The sequence below is a fragment of the Lolium rigidum genome, chromosome 1, assembly GCF_022539505.1.
Source record: "Lolium rigidum isolate FL_2022 chromosome 1, APGP_CSIRO_Lrig_0.1, whole genome shotgun sequence".
Lineage (NCBI taxonomy): Eukaryota > Viridiplantae > Streptophyta > Magnoliopsida > Poales > Poaceae > Lolium > Lolium rigidum.
In genome coordinates, this window is record NC_061508.1 from 4,710,530 (window position 1) to 4,728,853 (window position 18,324).

Consider the following 18,324-nt stretch of genomic DNA (forward strand, 5'->3'; position numbering starts at 1 on the left):
CATAGTGGCGGCGAACGGTGATCGATCTCGCCGGCACCGAGGCAAGCTCTGGCATGGATCGGAGGTACGGCTGAACACGGTTTCCAGCAACTAATAATTCCCCAACAAAACGTTCTGTTTTCTGGTCTTTCGCTGATTATGGTGCTAAGCTGGATGCGATGTTTTCTTCTTCCATTTTTGACGGAGATGTGCATGTGATGATTATGCAGACTGCTTGTAGAGGACCAAGCCGCTTTACGAGTGTAGCAGCTTCCATGAAGCTTTGTCTAGCCGTGGTTATCATGCCGGAAGCTTTGTTTAGCCATGTTGTATTGTATCATGAGTTTGCACACAAAAAAATATAATGCAGCATATTTTATACTGTATTATAAATATTGATATTTTCATAAATAGTTAGTTAAAGTTTACAAAGTTTGATTTTGGCTAAACCTGAAATGTAAAGTAATTATGAACGGATGGAGTATGATGGGGAATTATTGATCTTGTTTCTCAAACCAACTTGTAGGTTCTATTGTTTAGCTAAACCCAAACATTTGTGTAAATGACATGTTATTTTCATATTTGTTTGTTACAAAGTTGAACGCAACAATAGTGCATACCATGTCAGGTGCCATCCCCCGTGTTTCACTCTCACAGATATAGAGTGTTGGTCGAAGATCATGTTTGCATAGGAATTATTAGACCAGTGTGGATGGCGGCATGCCAATAGATTAACATAATGTTGCATAGGTGCTTCATGTTTCTATCTTTAGATGGCTGGTTGACTGGTTCATATAGAGACTCTTTATGAACTAAAAAAAATTGTACTATTTTTTTGTAATAAACTAAAATAATGCACTAAAAGGGTCGGATGCATCAATGAGGCTAGGGCATTCCTCTTTTTTGAAAAAAAATATAAGACATAAAAAATTGCTCGTATAAGTTTGGTCTATTGTATAATGCAAGTTAACTTTTATGTAGATGCATAGTAGATGATTTGTTTTTTAATAAAAGCTTGTCATGTGCATCAGCAAGCACCGGTACCTAGGGATCGGGGAGAAATGTTCTATTTTGCCAAGGGATTTGTTCTTTTTACTACTTAGGTCGTATTTAGTACCCCCTCCGTTTTTAATTAGTTCGCGTTCTAGCTTCAGTCAAAGTTCAACTTTGCAAAATTTGACAAATATTGACAAATATTAAAAAAATCGATATCTATAATATTAAATACGTAATTTATGGAGATTCTAATGCAATAGATTTTATATTGTAAATATTGATATTTTTATAAATATTTAGTCAAGGTTTACAAAGTTTGACTTTAACTAAGCCCAAAACGCAAAATAATTGTGAGCGGAGGGAGTATGATGGTGAATTATTGATATTGTGTGCCAAACCAGCTTCTATGTTCTATTGTTTGGCTAAACCCAAACATTTGTGTAAACTATTTTCATATTTGCTTGTTACAAAGTTGAACGCAACCAGAGTGCATACCATGTCAGTCGCTATAACGTGTCTCACTCCCATAGATGTAGAATGTTCGTTGATAAAACATGAAGTAAATAGCGCACTAAGACGTCATCATCAACAACAAAAAGTGCAAAGAAAAGAAAGCTAAGTAGGGATGGCAGAGCCATCTCATGCCCATACCATCACCTTCAATCTTACCCATCACTCATACCCATATCCTTGAACGGGTATAAGTTTTTCTCATACTCGTCACCCAACAGGATAAATGGATATCCGGAAATAAAAATACCCGAGCTTAATGCTATGCCGCCTATGGTAGTGAAATCTTTATTGATGACACGTCAGCTTTTCGGGTAGTTAGCGAGCCGTAGTTTTCAAACGCCTACTCACCATTCCATCCACTCAGGAGTTCTCCACTCCTCAAGAGTATAATTGTACATTCTCTCCTCCCAGCCCTCTCCCGGAGAAGCATGAGGGTCTCTAGGCTGTAGCTAACAAATCCATCTCTTGTTCGCACTTCCGAGCGCACCGAGATCCGATCATGGAAGCAGTGACCACGCTCCTCACGGTGATCAAGAAGATCGTCAAGGCGGCGGAGAGGGCTCACCAAAACAGGGCAAGGTGCCTGTACCTCGCCGACCGCGCCGACGCCATCGGCGATACCCTCCGCGAGGACTGCGACTCGGCTGCGGGTTCGGGCGGCGGTGGCGCTTACCCCCCCGGACCCCAAACGGTGCGCCGCCCGCTGGGGAGGCTAAAAGCCACCCTCGACGAGGCGCTCGAGCTCGTCGAGTCCTGCCGGGAGAGCGGCCTCGTTGCGCGGGCGGTCGCCGTCTTCACCAGCGAATCGACGGCTACCAAGCTCCAGGACGTCGACACGCGGATCACTGCCTGCGTCGTGGATCTCGGCCTCGCGAAGCAGATCGCAGCTCGCCTTCGTGACCACCGCCACCGCGCCAACGCAGAAGCCGACCCAGCGTCGGAACCGCCGCCGCAGCAGCAGCGGTACCATGCGCAGTCGGCGCCGCTGGTTAAACAGTCCGAGCAGCCGTGGCCGCCGTCGCTTCAGCTCTTGCTTGAGAAGTACACGGCGCCGCCGCTGCCTCTGTTCAAGCAGTCCAAGCAGCCGCGGCTGCCGTCGCCCCAGCGCTCAGTTGAGCTGTACACGTCACCGGCACCGGCGCCTCTTCCTCCGATTAAACAGTCCAGGCAGGAGTGGCCGCCGTCGCTCCAGCCTTTACTTGAGCAGGCCGCACAGCCGCCACCGTCACCGGCGCCGCTGCCTCCAATTAAATAGTCCAGGCAGGAGTGGCCGCCGTCGCTCCAGCGCTTCCTTGAGCAGGCCGCACAGCCGCCACCGCCGCCGGCGCCGCTGCCTCCCATTGAACAGTCCAGGCAGGAGTGGCCGCCCTCGCTCCAGCGCTTCCTTGAGCAGGCCGCACAGCCGCCACCGCCGCCGGCGCCGCTGCCTCCCATTGAACAGTCCAGGCAGGAGTGGCCGCCGTCGCTCCAGCGCTTCCTTGAGCAGGCCGCACAGCCGCCACCGCCGCCGGCGCCGCTGCCTCCCATTGAACAGTCCAGGCAGGAGTGGCCGCCGTCGCTCCAGCGCTTCCTTGAGCAGGCCGCACAGCCGCCATCGCCGCCGTTGCCTCCGTTTAAGCAGTCCACGTAGCCCCTCCAGCGACAGAGTACTATCGGGGACTGCGGCTGAAAGTCTGAAACGTCTTGTCCGGCGACAGCGATCCAGCCGCCAAGGCGGGCAGGCATGGATCGGAGGTACGGCTGGTCACCGCTTCCTGCAACAAAGAATTCCCCATCAAAACATGCTAGTACTATCGTATTGTCTGGTCTTCTGACTACGGTCATAATTTGCATTTGATGTTTCCCTTTTTTGCATTTTTTTCATCGAAATGTACGTCTGATGGTTATATAGTGTTTGATTCGCCATACATTACCTGAAAACCCAATATGTTACTGGTGATGTAAACTTTCGGTGTGACTAGTTCGCAGACTAGAACTAGTGACGAATCCGTTAGCATGGATCACGAAGGAAATTTAGCAGTTTAGAGGCATTTTTCTTAGCTATACAATTTCACTTGCAACTGAAAACTGAAAAAATCTTAGTTGCAACTCAAGTGCATTAATCGCGATGCGCAGGGCACTAGCTTAGTTCTTAGTCACTAAAAACTAGAAATTCCAATAAATTTTTACATCGCCTATTTTAGGTGCTCTGTATCATACATCATCTGTTAAGGATGATCCTAAGCTTCAGCATTGTATGCCTTTGTTTTTCTTCTCTTTCAGAGCAAGTAGGATCTTCATCTAAAATGCCACTCGCTCATCCGGCCGCACTGCTGAGTGGAGTCGACTGACGAAAATACAATCACCTGGATCCCAACAAATCGTAGCTACTTTGACAAATGCAGTATACTACTGTAGACCTGTAGTTTACAGCGGTCCAAACCCTATTTTCCTCCAATGTGCCTGTACCTCTAAAATTAGTTTGTCCAATTTAAGAGCCAAACCAATAACAATCCCTCAGCCACACACCCTGAAACCAAACCGGCCGTTTCCCACTTCCCAATTTGGAAAGGCGCGGGAACAGACAAGTCTGACGAGCGCAGCCTCTCGTTCCTCTCGGGCAGAGGAGGAGCTCGTCGACAACCCCCGAGCAACCAAGCTTCTCCTCGCCTCGCCTCGCCGGGGAAGAAGACCACAATGCCGAGGTGGTCGCCGCCTCCGCCGCGGGACGGCGAGCACTTCTTCCCCCTGGGCTCCCACGACGCCGTCTCGCTATCCCTGTTAGTGGCGTGCGTCGCAGCCACCGTGGCGATCGCCTCGTCCATGTGCTCCGCGTGCGGCCGCAAGCCCAAGGCCGTCAGCCAGGAGCCCGACGCCGCCGCGGCCGCGGCCGCGGACACGAAGGCCGCCGGATCGGAGGGGGAAGAGGAGGTGGTGACGCTGCCGCCGGAGCTGGCGACGCACGGGCCGATCGAAGCGGCAGCTCTGCCGGTGGCGGCGTCGCGGCGGAAGCTGTCCGTCTCCATGAGCCTCAGCCATGGCATCAGCACTGCCAAGAACCTCGCCAACATCCCGGACAAGATGCGGCTGAGCAAGCGGGAGCGCAGGGAGAAGCAGGACGCCCCCGAGGACACGCTGTGGAAGAAGGCCATCATCCTCGGCGAGAAGTGCAAGATCCCCGGCGAGAGGGAAGGCGAGGCATCCGACCCCGACGCAGCGGCCGACGCGGCAGACGAGATGGCCGCCGGCACGTTCCGCCGGTCAACCTACTCCCGGCCCGTGTCGCGGTCCAACTCCTTCGCCGTCAACCAGCCCCTCCCCGAACCTCCCGCCTTCCAGTCCTCCTCTAATTCCTGAGGAATGAAGAAGCTGTATGTATACATTCTTGTCTAGGGAGAAGCTATGCTAGTGTGGTGAAATGCATCGTGGCGTGGACCGCGTGGTGCGTGCATGCATTTGATCTTCTTTTTGAAATTTCGAGATGAATGCATTGGTGATCCATCCATCTTTCGGACGGAGTGACAATGGGGGAGAATGGGCTTGTGTTGGTGACACATATTTTTTCTGACTGCAAATGTTGATACTAATCTGAATAAGCAATAAGCACACCAATTTCACAGTACTTGATGATTCTCTGACATCGATGAACTACCATATTCAAATGAGATGTTGTTGTTTGATGTGATCTCAATTAGGCACACAAAGCTTTGTGCTATCAGCATGTACAAATCTTCAGTTGGAGACTTTTATTGGAAACTTTTCTTTTAATCTTAGATTATCACAAGGTGTACAACAATATACGTGCTGGAGTTATCACCCTTTTTAAAACCACAAACTGTGCATACTTGTGAAATTCACCCTATTGAAGAACATTTTCGGACTTTGGTAAGGTTTCCACACATGTCATGTCCATGTGGCACATGACTGGGCGCAACATGGACACCACTGGAGATATAGTTCTATAATTCTGCCAATATTAGAAAATTTGTTTCTCGCTATTCAACAAGAAAATAAGTAATATATTATCAATATGTTTCTGGAACTGCATTCTACTTATAGAAAAATATAGAATTCCCACATGGTTCAAGCATGTTGGGCATTTTCAGAACTCCTCCCCCCTCCAAAACATAGAGGGCGGTTAATTAAATATGACAAATGGGAGGATGTTGAGTGAATGCTGGGCAAAAAGGATAGAACTTAGATTGGGCATTCGCAACCACTTGAGCGTTAAATGTGAAGTCTACGAGGCAACAACGGTAGAGAGTGAAATGCATTGTCTTGGATCAATCAAAAACACCCCTTGTATGTAAGAAGTCTAGATCATAAGCCAAACATTTAAACCTCAAGTATAAGAACTCCCTGAGTTGTCCCCGGAATCATCGGGTTGACCCTTCCAAACTCTTAATTTACAAATTATTTTATACAAATTCACATTAGAAAATTACCATTTCTCAGAAGACTGTGCAAACACGAAAACAAAATCGAATGGAGAGTGAGCACAATATAAGGATGTTGGTCATGTTATAGTACACATTATCGAGTAGTAGATGCGATGATGCGTCCGACGCCGTTGTTGAAGCGATAGCTTTTGTGGTATTGTGTAACCCTTACATAGTTTTCCACTAATTAAAGGGGGGTTATGTGATTTTCTGTAGTATTTTCTTCGTAAATAATGTCAATTATCTCGGCGGCCACGAAATTGGTATTCTTTACTATTAAGGTGAAATCTACGAGTGCCTGGTTGTGTGACACATCTAAAATATTGCCACTCTAATTGAAACAATTTACATTGATATGCCACCGCCAAGTAAACTTTAGTACCGATACATTTTTCTTTTCTCCTGCCAAACAGAGCCCGCATCTACCCCTTTCAGCAACCATCTTCCATGGCAGGCGGGACCGCGAGATGCGGAAGTTTCGCATGAGCTGCTCAATAAAATGGCCAGCCATGGTGGCCTTTAATGCATTGTTGAACCGCGACGGGCAGCCTGAGATGCCCAACCCGCTAACCTAAACCCTAACCCCGACGACCACGCGGCCTGCGCCAGCTGAGACGGCGGCGGTGGATCAGCGCTAGGACGTGCTTGAACTCGCCGGGGTGCGGCGGCTTTCCTATTATACTCATATGTGACACCTGAAGTGCATGAGGCAGGTTCATTTTTTTAGCCACATGCCCAATGGCTACGTGAAACCAGAATATGGTGATCCTACGGCTTCTATAATCTTAGAAAGGCCATTTCTTAGAATTATTAAAACTCTAATCAATTTGCCTGAGAAGAATGTGAGAATTGGACTAACATCTAAAGAAACCATTTGTAGTATGCTTTCCTAAAAAGAAAAAGGCCAAGAATAGTATGAGATCATCACTTTAAAGATAATTTCTTTGGAGTGGATCTTCCACTTCCAAAATCAAAATGATCACAATTTACATCAAGCTAATTGACCTTAACTAGAAAAACTTCATGAAAGGCATCCTATGTTTAATAAATTTCTTTTACTAGTGAAATTTAATTATGAGGTCCATCGAGTATTTCTGATTCCGATCCGCCACGAGAATCGAGCAAATAGTGAATCATCTCTTCACCGAGCAACCCAACATTTCCAACGCCTCCGGGGCCCGTCGAGGCGACGACCACCCGAGAACCTCCGCCACCGCCGCCGCCGCCGCGCTGCCCCCATGGACCACGGACCTCGCCACGGCGGCTCGCCGCCCACGCCGATCTTCTCGCTGCCGCCGAGCCGCCTCCCGCTGGAGGACATACTCTTCTGCGTCGACATCGACGCCGAGGGGCTCTCGGAGATGAAGGCCGCCCCGGCTTCCTCCTCCTCCTCCGCCACCGCCTCCGGCTCCCCCGGCTCCAGTGCGGTATCGGGTGCTTCGGATCCGGGATCGGGATCCCGGCCGGCGCGGCCGGCGGTCAAGCGGATGGACGCCGTCAAGCAGGCGCTGATGCTCTTCGTCCACAGCAAGCTCACCATGTGCCCCGACCACCGCTTCGCCTTCGCCTCCCTCGGCGAGACCGTCTCCCTGGTATTATTTGCCCCTTGGACTCTTCATTTCCCGGATATAGGTGTGATATATGAGGATTACATTGCTTCGGTATAACGCCCCCCAATTTTAGGGTTAGCGGTTTCAGTAGAAATGTTTCGTATGTAAATTTGTGTGTCTCACTGCATACCCAAAATTCGTTGAATGCTGCTTGGAGTAATCCATTTGAATGTCAGAATTCGAATACATGAAGATGTGGGACTTGAAAACTTGGTATTGGTTGCCCCAAATCTCCCCTGTTGAATAACAGTTGAGTATTAGCCCCTAAATTTTCACCTATTGATTAGTCCATGCTAGTTTTTTTTCCCTGTAGATTTGTGTGAGTTTGTGGCTTAATTCCATACCTCGTTTCTGTAATGTGGTACTGAACTGAGGGATCGACTTTGTTAGTTCTTGATTTGTAGGTTGATTTAAGTTTTGTAGGTTAGCGGCTTCAGTAGAAATGTTTCATATGTAAACTTTTTTTTTAAGGAATATGTAATTTTTTTTATCTCAATGCATACCCTTTCGTTGAATGCTGTTTTGAGTTATCCATTCGAATGTTAGAATTCGAATACATGAAGAGATGGGCTTGAAAACTTGGTATTGTTTCCTCCAAATCTCCCCTTATAGAACAGAGTTGAGTATTAGCCCCCAATTTTTCACCTATTGATTAGTCCATGCTAGTTTTTTTTCATTCTGTAGTTTCATGTGAGTTTTGGCTTAATTACAGATATCGTTTCTGTAATGTGATACTGAACTGAGGGATCGACTTCGTTAATTCTGAATTTAGGGTTGTAGGTTGATTTGAGCTTTGTGGGTTAATTTCTCATATATTGCTTCTACAATGTGATCGTGAATTGGGGATTGACTTGGTCTATTCTGGATTTAAGGTAACGAACGAGTTCAGCAGTGATTCTGCTTCTGCAATTGAGGCAATCCGGTCCCTGGCTGCTACTGAAACCAGATATGCAAAGGCTGATCTCACTTACCTCTTCAAGATAGCTTATGAGGAAGGGACAAGGGCAGAACGGCAAGGGCGTCTACTCAGAGTGGTAAGCTTGCTGCAAGTTCTAAGTTCTACCTGTAGCTTCAAACTGTCAACTGGCTCTTTCCTAAGGGCTGGTAACACTTTCCGACTTGCTAGTAACTGTAAGTTGGTAACCGGAGGCCACTTGGTACAAATGGCATTATTTTCAAGCATGTGGGCAGCCGGTAATAAGCGATTGCATGCAATGTTCCCCAACGAATGCTGTGAAATAATGTGCTTTCATGCTAGGGATGTAGATCCCATGCAGGCCAGCCACATCAGCTCTTGTCATATAATATCCTGGCATGGCATAAAACGCAATTATAAACTGCCCAATAAGTAGTAATGGCTCAGACAGATATGCCCAATCCAAAACAGCTGTGTGTACAGAGTGAGGATACTCACTTGTACCTCTTGTTGAAGGTACAGAGGGCATCTGCTGTATGCCCACACTCATCATCTTATTTTGTATATCGTTCTGTCCATTACTTTGTGCACCATCTGATCGCACCTGCACTGTATTTCTGCACCACCTAACCTACCATCTGCCTGGTTTGGGCGGAGAATGTTCTGATATCATCCAGAAATTTCTGTGCTTCATGATATGTATAAAATGCAAGTACAACTCTAAACTGGAAAGGCCTGGCATATTAGTGGCAAACTGTCAATATAAGGTTAACAAAACATATAAACGTTTTCCACGGAATGCTATATCTGTGTGCTGTTGTTATATGTGGATTGAGACTCGGTTTTAACTTTCTTGAGGAACACTCCAGGTACTCATCTACTGCCGGTCCTCAACCAGGCCTCAACATCAGTGGCCTGTAAAGCAAAAGAATTTCACCATGGACATAGTCTATATGCACGACAAGCCTACTGCTGATAACTGTCCACAGAAAGTATATGATGTGCTGGTTGATGCCCTTGAGCATGTAAGCCAGTATGAGGGCTACATTCTTGAGACTGGCCAAGGGCTTGCCCGGGTCCTGTTTCGTCAGATATGCATCCTCTTATCGCATCCCTTGCTGCGCTGCAATCAAGATGACCTTGATATTCCCAAACAAGTTGTGAAAAAAACTCTGGCTATTGAAGCTGCGCCGAAGGAAGATAGCCCACCGGTCTCCAGCCAGTAGTTAGGCCTCCTAGTTCAGTGGTATGTATTCATGAAGTCTGTTCCGTACGTTGTAAATGGCCAAGCAGATAATAATTCCTTTTACTGTTGTGGCGAGCTTGCGATGGCATTGAACATGAATTTGCAAATCAGTAAAACTCAAATGGCTACTTTATTTGTGTATATTGCTTATTTATTTGCGTCACTTCAGGAGCCATACTACATATCTATTTTTCTTGGAACAATCAAAGGGTGATATTATAGCTTGTATTTTTGTTGGTACCGTGGATTTTTTTTTATCCAAGTTCTTTTTACTGATCTCCGTACTGCATAACTTTGCATACAGGAATGGCATAGACATGCAACCACTTGGGCAGAGTTACCTTACACGACTTTGACATGTTTGTCTGGTTATTTGCATTCAGAAATGCCTGATGGATGAATCACGGAAATCTCAATTTCATGTTTGTGAAGAGCAGTTCCGAACAAAAGGAAAGCATTCTAATACAGCACACTGAGGGGCAAGCAAACAAACAAATAAACTGGTTTGGATAGTGTATTTGTCCTTGAAATAATTGCATTGCTTTATACTTTCTTTCGTGACTCTAGCCACCATTTTCATGATGATCCCTCCTCCTGGTTGCCGCCGGCGATCAGTGCCGTCCGTCGTTAAGAGCAGCAGGGCATCCACGAGAACATGCCGCCCTTCGCTGCTTCCTGCTGCGGCGCCGCTTCCGGTTTGCTGCTCGTCTCTGCCTCCGGCGGCGCCGTGTCCGTCGTCGTCGGTGGCTCTGTCGGTGTCGCTTTTGGCGTCAGCGGCTGCTCGCGAGACTGCTGATTTTTCTTTGAGCTGTACCCCTTGTCCTCCATCAATCTGCATATCATGAGCAAGAGTTGCGTCAGGTTAGAGTTGCCGACGATCGAACGTCAGAACGTGCAATGCAAAAGACATACTTGGGGAAGGCGAAGGAGTAGCTTGGGGCCGCGTCGCCGAGCTCCGGGATGCTCTCGAAGTGCCGCGGCGTGGAGGCGGCGGTAGGCGTGGCGGCGCCGACGGAGCTGTCGCGGGGCGGCGTGGTGATGTCCATGAGCTCCGGGTGCGCGAGGAAGTAGCCGGTGAAGTCGCAGGACGGCGCCACCTGGAGGCCGAACACCGAGTCGGTGGACATCATGCTCCAGTCCTTGCTGGGGTCCGACGCGTCACGCTCGAACACGGACGCCGGGATCCGGCCCTCGTCGTGCTCGCCGTCCGCGCCGAGGACCACCGGCTGCCGGTCCATCATCATCTGCTGCGCCGGCGGCGGCGTGCCCTCGTAGGCGAAGGACTCGGACGAGGCGTAGCGATACACCGCCCGGCCCTCCTCGGGTGCCACATTGCCGCCCTCCTTGCCGTGCAGCTCGGCGCCGCTGCCTTCCTTGAACCCCAACGCCATGCTCGCTCACGCGCGCGCACCTTGAGAAGCCCAATGTGCACCGACGACGGTGGTCGCCGGAGACGATGGATGAGCCCCGGCCGTCCGTCGGCCGGCCTCGCTAGAGGCTACAAACACCAGGTCGATGACCCTCTCGGAGCAATGGTTTTTGGACGAGACCGTCGCCGGCGCGCCGTTTGTGTGGAACGGCAATGACCACGCCCCCACCGTTGTGGATCAATGGAGGTGGAGGCGGTTGATCGAGGGCAATGGAGGTGTGGGTTTTTGTGAACGGAAATCGTCGGCCGTGCTGCCAGCCAAATATAAATAGACGAGATGGCCGTCGCTAAGTTAAGGTTTTGTGCGAAATTAGGAGGGCTTAATAAGGGCAGGTTCGCGCCGTCACCTGGTTCTGACGATGCACTCTGGCAGCTGTTGCAATTGCAACGGCGCCGAGTTGGCGACCGTTGCAGCAGGAGATAACAGCTCGTGCACAACCAGTCAACCACACGTGCGTCTCAAAGACAGCTCCAAAACACGAGATATAACATCATAACAACAGCCTAATAATAGGAACTTCAATTTTTACACATTTGCACCTTCAGACAAACAGGAATATGGTATTCAGTTCTGGGTTCTGCACTTTCAGATACTTCTAAAAAATACAGCATGTTTTATTATGTAAGAAAACCATTGCAAAAAAACCTCTCCAATGGACTGTAATTTCACAAATTTAAAGAGAATTAATCTACACAAAACATGAACATAGTTACATGAAACTAAATTGGTTTGCCATTTCTCTCATGTAGGAACAGCACACCTGCACAAGCACTAGCAGAATATAAAATCACTAGCTGATCCCTGCTCATGGATAGACAGGTCATAGCAATCACTGGAAAAATAAAAGCAAAGGGAAGATGGAAAGAACGAAAATACTTATGTTCAACTTCTTCACCTTTAAATAAGAGCCGTTTAAATAATCAATACCAAACCAAGGTCCCACCTCCGTGCACTTTGAAGTTACGACCAGAAAATGGATCTGAATATTCTCATATATGCCTGAACTGAAGAAGTGCTGATTGTCCACTAAAAATGCGAGTGTGGTGAATCACTTGTTGCACAGAAATGATCAACAAAAATGGATACAAAAAGATAGAGCTCATATGCAACATTGAAGAGGATTTCACCTTGGTGATCTCAAAGGCAATATGCTCAGCTCGGTGCTGCATTTACGCGATGATTTCAGCAGAGCAGTAATCACTTTCCTCTCCTTCTCTAACAATTATCCTTGCAAATTGTCAAGTATTCTGTGTTGGTACGGTGATGTGAGGATCTCCAAAGTTTACCTGTTATGGGTTTTGCATTTCAGATAATTTCTCAAAACCAGATAATAATAAACTCACAAGCACCGAATAAAAATAAGCACCCGACAGACAAACTCACTATATTCAATGAATCGTGAACTCTTCTTTGCCATCACAGCAACCGACTCGAACGCGACAGAATAAATACACAGCAAACATTGACAAAAGATCACAAAATTAGAATACAGTACTGCATTTCCATTTCATTTCAGCATCATACTACATGACAGGTTCTCCGATGAGACCACGACACAAACACTTCAGTGATCGAGTCTTCAGTGATCCTTGAAATTGTAAGTACTACGGTGAGGTGAGGGTCTCCAAAATTTTCCTGATACGGTTTTGCATTTAAGATACTTCGCAAAACCAGATACATACTACACTGCCTTATTGCACGTCTTAAATCTGTAAAATAAACATTGCGAAGAAACGCAACTATGTAATTGTTACCATGGATTCATGGAAGATAATACAACACAATGGACATGTCAAATGCTCTTCAAGCACAAGTATGTCACTTTTTCACCTGTAGCGAATACGGGAGAACATCTTGGGCCCGAATCAAGATCTTAAGATCCAAAATCACATTGCTTTAGGTCATCCTAAGGTTCAAACCCACCTTGCACAGAGAAAGATGCCCAGGGGAAGATGAATTCCATTGCCTGGCCATTGTGTAAATTTAGCACTGAAACTCACAGATCAAATCGAAATAAACAGCAGAGATGAAAATCAACAGATCCGCTGAATTACGCATTCATCAGAGACATCTAATGAACAGAATGGGAACAAAACACAACAGGTACAATTATGCAGCAAACATTGGCAAGGTAGGAGAAAATAAGCATAGAACACTGCACTGCATTTCCATTTCATTCCAGATGGGACTACATAGGACAGGATCCACGACACACCATATCAACACCAGAGACAGAACCACACTGCTGCAACCAGGCAAGGAACAAACAACAACCAAGCGATCCAAAGCCTAGGCGCGCTCTCCCCTGATGCGTCGCGCGAGCTGGATGTCCTTGGGCATGATGGTGACGCGCTTGGCGTGGATGGCGCAGAGGTTGGTGTCCTCGAACAGCCCCACGAGGTAGGCCTCAGCGGCCTCCTGCAGGGCCGACACGGCGGACGACTGGAAGCGGAGGTCGGTCTTGAAGTCCTGCGCGATCTCGCGCACCAGGCGCTGGAAGGGCAGCTTGCGGATGAGCAGCTCCGTGCTCTTCTGGTACTTGCGGATCTCGCGCAGCGCCACGGTGCCCGGGCGGAAGCGGTGCGGCTTCTTCACGCCGCCGGTTGCCGGGGCCGACTTGCGCGCCGCCTTGGTCGCCAGCTGCTTCCTCGGGGCCTTGCCGCCGGTCGACTTGCGGGCGGTCTGCTTCGTGCGGGCCATTGGAGCAGAGGAGGGTTTGGGATCGCCGGCGGTGGGTTGAGGTTGGGTGGAGTGGGATGGGGGCGGCGGGGGAGGTTTTATAGGGGATGGAGGTGGGCGGGCGGCGGGGTGGGTGGAAATTTTGGGAGTGGTGGCGCGGGAGGGTGGGCTGGAGGAGGGAGATGGAGCGAGGAGCGTTGGATCGGGGGGAGATGGACGGGTGGGATTGGGTTTCGGCGTGAGCACGCGGATCGGGAGGGGCGATCCGTGGGGGGAGGAAGCTGTGATGCGACTGGCTGGGTGTGGTGTGAACCGGATCCTTGGAGCTTGCGTGCTCCAAATGTTTGACCGTCCCTTCTATTTCTTCCGCACGTGAGTTAAATTTGTCGGTAAAAATCGCAAATACAACCAGATATAAGTAACCGAATGTCATTTTGGCTACAGAGCATATTAGAAAATTCTAAAAATTTATATTTATAGATTCCAAATAATTATGAAACAAAATTATAAAAGTAGGTAATGATATATTCGTTTGCGTTGGGGCAGCCGAGGGATTTTGGTACAGTTTTTTTCATTGTTTTTTATTGCAAGATAGATACATTTGCATATATTGTGGTGCGTAATTTAAAAACATTGCAAGATGAGGAAACCTAAATAGTGCGTTGTGATGGCGCTCGCTTTTTTCGATGTAAAAAAATATCCAGAAACCTACACTAGTGACTTCAAGTCTTCAACACACAATTGTCATCTTCGCTGCAAAGAAAAGAACACCTTGGACCTACAGCTAGGTGTCGCTACCTTCGCCGGAGTCGTCGATGTGATACTGCATGCGGCAGGATGCGGCGTCGAACACACCGACGCTCATGTCGCCATCGCCTCCGCAGCGGCAGAGCTGCACGCATCTGACCTCCAGGTTGTGGGCGCGGGCAAACTTCTCAAAGCCGGTGTCGAGGTGCATCTTGACTTGCCCATCAAACATTACCTAGACGGGTCCTTTCCCGCAGTTGTCTTCCAGTAGGTTCACATAGGCCGGCTCAGGCCGACGAGAAACTCCTCAAACTTATCTGAAAGTTTTTTTCTGCCAAGAGGGTCGTCTCTAAGGGTATTTTACATTTATCTATTATTTTTGTAACAATGACACCGTAGCTAGAGTATTGGACTAATGCTTGCCTACAAGATTATTCTCAAGTGTTAGACCATTAAGCATAATGGTGTATCAATGGAACAAGAAGGTGAAGGGAGACCCCCCACTTCGATGAAAAGGGGGACACCATTTTTCTTCTTCAGGTTGACACCTGGTCCGGCGGCACCGGGTGTGACACCGGCCCGGTATAGGCTGGTTGTGGAGTCGGTGCACACCGGGCTCATTCCAGTAAGACCTTGACGCACGCCTGGTCCCTGCCCGACGCCTCGCCCGGTCCCTGCCAGACAGCCCGACACCTGGCCCGGTGACACCGGTTGTGGCACCGGCCGACCCGGCGCAGGTCGGGCCCTATGCCGGTTGATACGTCCCAAACGTATCCATAATTTCTGATGTTCCATGCTTGTTTTATGACAATATTTACATGTTTTGTTCACACTTTATATCGTTTTGATGCATTTTTCGGAATTAACCTATTAACAAGATGCCACAGTGCCAGTTCCTGTTTTCTGTTGTTTTTGGTTCCAGAAAGGCTGTTCGGGCAATATTCTCGGAATTCGACGAAACGAAGACCAAACATCATAATTCACCGAGACGGACCAGGACACCGAAGGGGAGTCACAGGGGAGGCCTGGGCCCCCACACCATAGGGCCGCGCGGGCTCCACCCTGGCCGCGACGGCCTATGGGGAGGGAGCTCTAGCGCCCTTCCGACTCCGCCTCTTCGCCTACTTAACCCCTCGTGACCTAAATCTTCGACACCGACTGACGAAATTCCAGAAAGACTCCAGGGACGTCGCCGCCATCGCGAAACTCCAATTCGGGGGACAGAAGTCTCTGTTCCGGCACCCTGCCGGGACGGGGAATTGCCCCGGAGCCATCTCCATCGACACCACTTGCCATCTTCATCGCCATCGCTGTCTCCCATGATGAGGAGGAGTAGTTCTCCCCGAGGCTGAGGGTTGTACCGGTAGCTATGTGGTTAATCTCTCTCTACGTACTCCAATACAATGATCTCATGAATTGCTTTGCATGATTGAGATCCATATGATGAGCTTTGTATCGCTATTAGTCTATGTGCTACTCATGTGATGTTATTAAAGTAGTATATTCCTCCTTCATGGTGTAATGGTGACAGTGTGTGCATCGTGTGGTTCTTGTCGTAGGTTATGATCATAATCTCTTGTAGGTTATGGAGTTAATTATCACTATGATAGTATTGATGTGATCTATTCCCCCTTTCATAGTGTAATGGTGACAATGTGTATGCTATGTTAGTTCTCGGTTTATTTTGCAAATATCTATTATGTGTTGGAGATATGCCCAAGAGGCAATAATAAAATGGTTATTATAATATATCTTTGTGTTTATGATAATGTTTACATACCATGCTATAATTGTATTAACCGAAACATTGATACATGTGTGTTATGTAAACAACAAGGAGTCCCTAGTAAGCCTCTTGTATAACTAGCTTGTTGATTAATAGATGATCAGGGTTTCATGATCATGAACATTGGATGTTATTAATAACAAGGTTATGTCATTGATGAATGATGTAATGGACACACCCAATTAAGCGTAGCATAAGATCATGTCATTAAGTTCATTTGCTATAAGCTTTCGATACATAGTTACCTAGTCCTTTCGACCATGAGATCATGTAAATCACTTATGCTGGAAGGGTACTTTGATTACATCAAACGCCACTGCGTAAATGGGTGGTTATAAAGGTGGGATTAGGTATCCGGAAAGTATGAGTTGAGGCATATGGATCAACAGTGGGATTTGTCCATCCCGATGACGGATAGATATACTCTGGGCCCTCTCGGTGGAATGTCGTCTAAATGGCTTGCAAGCATATGAATGGTTCATAAGAGACCACATACCACGGTACGAGTAAAGAGTACTTGTCAGGAGACAAGGTTGAACAAGGTATCGAGATACCGATGATCAAACCTCGGACAAGTAATATATCGCGAGACAAAGGGAATCGGTATCGTATGTAAATGGTTCAATCGATCACTAAAGTCATCGTTGAATATGTGGGAGCCATTATGGATCTCCAGGTCCCGCTATTGGTTATTGGTCGGAGAGAAGTCTCAACCATGTCTGCATAGTTCACGAACCGTAGGGTGACACACTTAAGGTTTGATGTCGTTTTAAGTAGATATGGAATATGGAATGGAGCTCGAATGTTGTTCGGAGTCTCGGATGGGATCCAAGACATCACGAGGAGGTTCGGAATGGTCCGGAGAATAAGATTCATATATGGGAAGTCATTTTCCGGGGTTCGGAAAAAGTCCGGTGTTTTGACCGGAGCTTCTAGAAGGTTCTAGAAGGACCGGAATAGTCCGGAATATTATGGAAGGTTCCGGAAGTGTCGGGACGACCCGGGATGTCTAAGGAAGTCCGGAGGGTTCCATAATAGGTGCAACCACGTTGCCTTAAGGGAAAAGGAGTCTTTCCTTAATGCAATTTCGGAATTGGCAAAAGAGTCAGAGTAGGACTAGGTTTTCGAACCGAAAACCTATCGGAACTCGAGTCAAACTTGGGGGCAGGTTTTTGGACGACCCAAGAGGCTTGGCCACCTATTTAAAGAGGCCAAGGGGCACCCCAAGGGCACCACAAGTCGCAGCCCTAGCTCCCCAAGTCGCAGCACCACCCTGCGCCCAAACCCTAGCTATTCCCTCCTCCTTCTTCTCCCGCGGCGCTTGCGGCGAAGCCTGCTAGGAGATCTCCACCACCACCGTCACCACGCCGTCGTGCTTGGCGGTATTCGAGGAGGATCTACTACATCCTCTGCCCGCTGGAACGGGGAGGAGGACGTCGTCTTCATCAACACCGTACGTGTGACCGAGTACGGAGGTGTCTGCCGATTGTGGCACCGTCAAGTTCTTCTACGCGCTTTTGCAAGCGGTCAAGATCTTCTACGCGCTTTTGCAAGCGGCAAGTGATCGACTACATCCACCACGAGATCTAATCTCGTTAGGCTTTGGAAATCTTCGAGGGTTAGTCTCATGATCTTCTCGTTGCTACCATCTACTAGACTAGATCTTGGCTTGTGTTTTCGTTCTTGCGGTAGGAAATTTTTGTTTTCTATGCTACGAATCCCATCAGTGGTATCAGAGCCGTGTCTATGCATAGATTGGTTGCACGAGTAGAACACAATGGTTTTGTGGGCGTTGATGCTTTTGTTGTCTTTAGTTCGTGTACTTTGCATCTTGCGGCATAGTGGGATGAAGCGGCCCGGGCTAACTTTACATGACCGCGTTCATGAGACTTGCTCCACGTTCGACATGCAACTTGTATTGCATAAGTGGCTTTGCGGGTGTCTGTCTCTCCCACTATAGTGAAGATCCAATTTACTCTTTCTATTGACAACACTAGTATCACC

The 18,324-nt window shown here is 48.0% G+C and overlaps 4 protein-coding genes across 4 annotated transcripts; 2 read left to right on the forward strand and 2 right to left on the reverse strand.

Moving 5' to 3' along the window:
- Nucleotides 1–4,164: 4,164 nt before the first annotated feature.
- On the forward strand, nt 4,165–4,824 carry LOC124703338. The gene has a single exon (XM_047235555.1). It carries the CDS (start codon nt 4,165–4,167, stop codon nt 4,822–4,824), a length of 660 nt encoding a protein of 219 aa, XP_047091511.1.
- Nucleotides 4,825–7,144: 2,320 nt separating this feature from the next.
- Nucleotides 7,145–9,819, forward strand: LOC124703345. Its single transcript, XM_047235568.1, has 3 exons — nt 7,145–7,498; nt 8,389–8,550; nt 9,302–9,819. Exons 1-3 carry the CDS (start codon nt 7,145–7,147, stop codon nt 9,656–9,658), a joined length of 873 nt encoding a protein of 290 aa, XP_047091524.1. The 3' UTR covers nt 9,659–9,819.
- A 486-nt stretch (nt 9,820–10,305) lies between these two features.
- Nucleotides 10,306–11,069, reverse strand: LOC124676515. The gene is made up of 2 exons (XM_047212562.1): nt 10,591–11,069; nt 10,306–10,510 (listed from the first exon to the last, which is right to left on the reverse strand). The coding sequence occupies exons 1-2, from the start codon at nt 11,067–11,069 to the stop codon at nt 10,306–10,308; spliced, it is 684 nt and encodes a 227-aa protein (XP_047068518.1).
- A 2,328-nt stretch (nt 11,070–13,397) lies between these two features.
- Nucleotides 13,398–13,811, reverse strand: LOC124684841 (histone H3.2). Its single transcript, XM_047219095.1, has one exon. It carries the CDS (start codon nt 13,806–13,808, stop codon nt 13,398–13,400), a length of 411 nt encoding a protein of 136 aa, XP_047075051.1. The 5' UTR covers nt 13,809–13,811.
- Between the last annotated feature and the right edge of the window lie 4,513 nt (nt 13,812–18,324).

Excerpts from the sequence above, each read along its gene's own strand:
- LOC124703338 (XM_047235555.1), top strand. The coding sequence starts at position 4,165 with ATGCCGAGGTGGTCGCCGCCTCCGCCGCGGGACGGCGAGCACTTCTTC.
- LOC124703345 (XM_047235568.1), top strand. The coding sequence starts at position 7,145 with ATGGACCACGGACCTCGCCACGGCGGCTCGCCGCCCACGCCGATCTTC. Across the intron at positions 7,499-8,388 it reads TCGGCGAGACCGTCTCCCTG|GTAACGAACGAGTTCAGCAG; the intron begins GTATTATTTGCC and ends TCTGGATTTAAG. Across the intron at positions 8,551-9,301 it reads AAGGGCGTCTACTCAGAGTG|GTACTCATCTACTGCCGGTC; the intron begins GTAAGCTTGCTG and ends GGAACACTCCAG.
- LOC124676515 (XM_047212562.1), bottom strand. The coding sequence starts at position 11,069 with ATGGCGTTGGGGTTCAAGGAAGGCAGCGGCGCCGAGCTGCACGGCAAG. Across the intron at positions 10,511-10,590 it reads TACTCCTTCGCCTTCCCCAA|ATTGATGGAGGACAAGGGGT; the intron begins GTATGTCTTTTG and ends CATGATATGCAG.
- LOC124684841 (XM_047219095.1), bottom strand. The coding sequence starts at position 13,808 with ATGGCCCGCACGAAGCAGACCGCCCGCAAGTCGACCGGCGGCAAGGCC.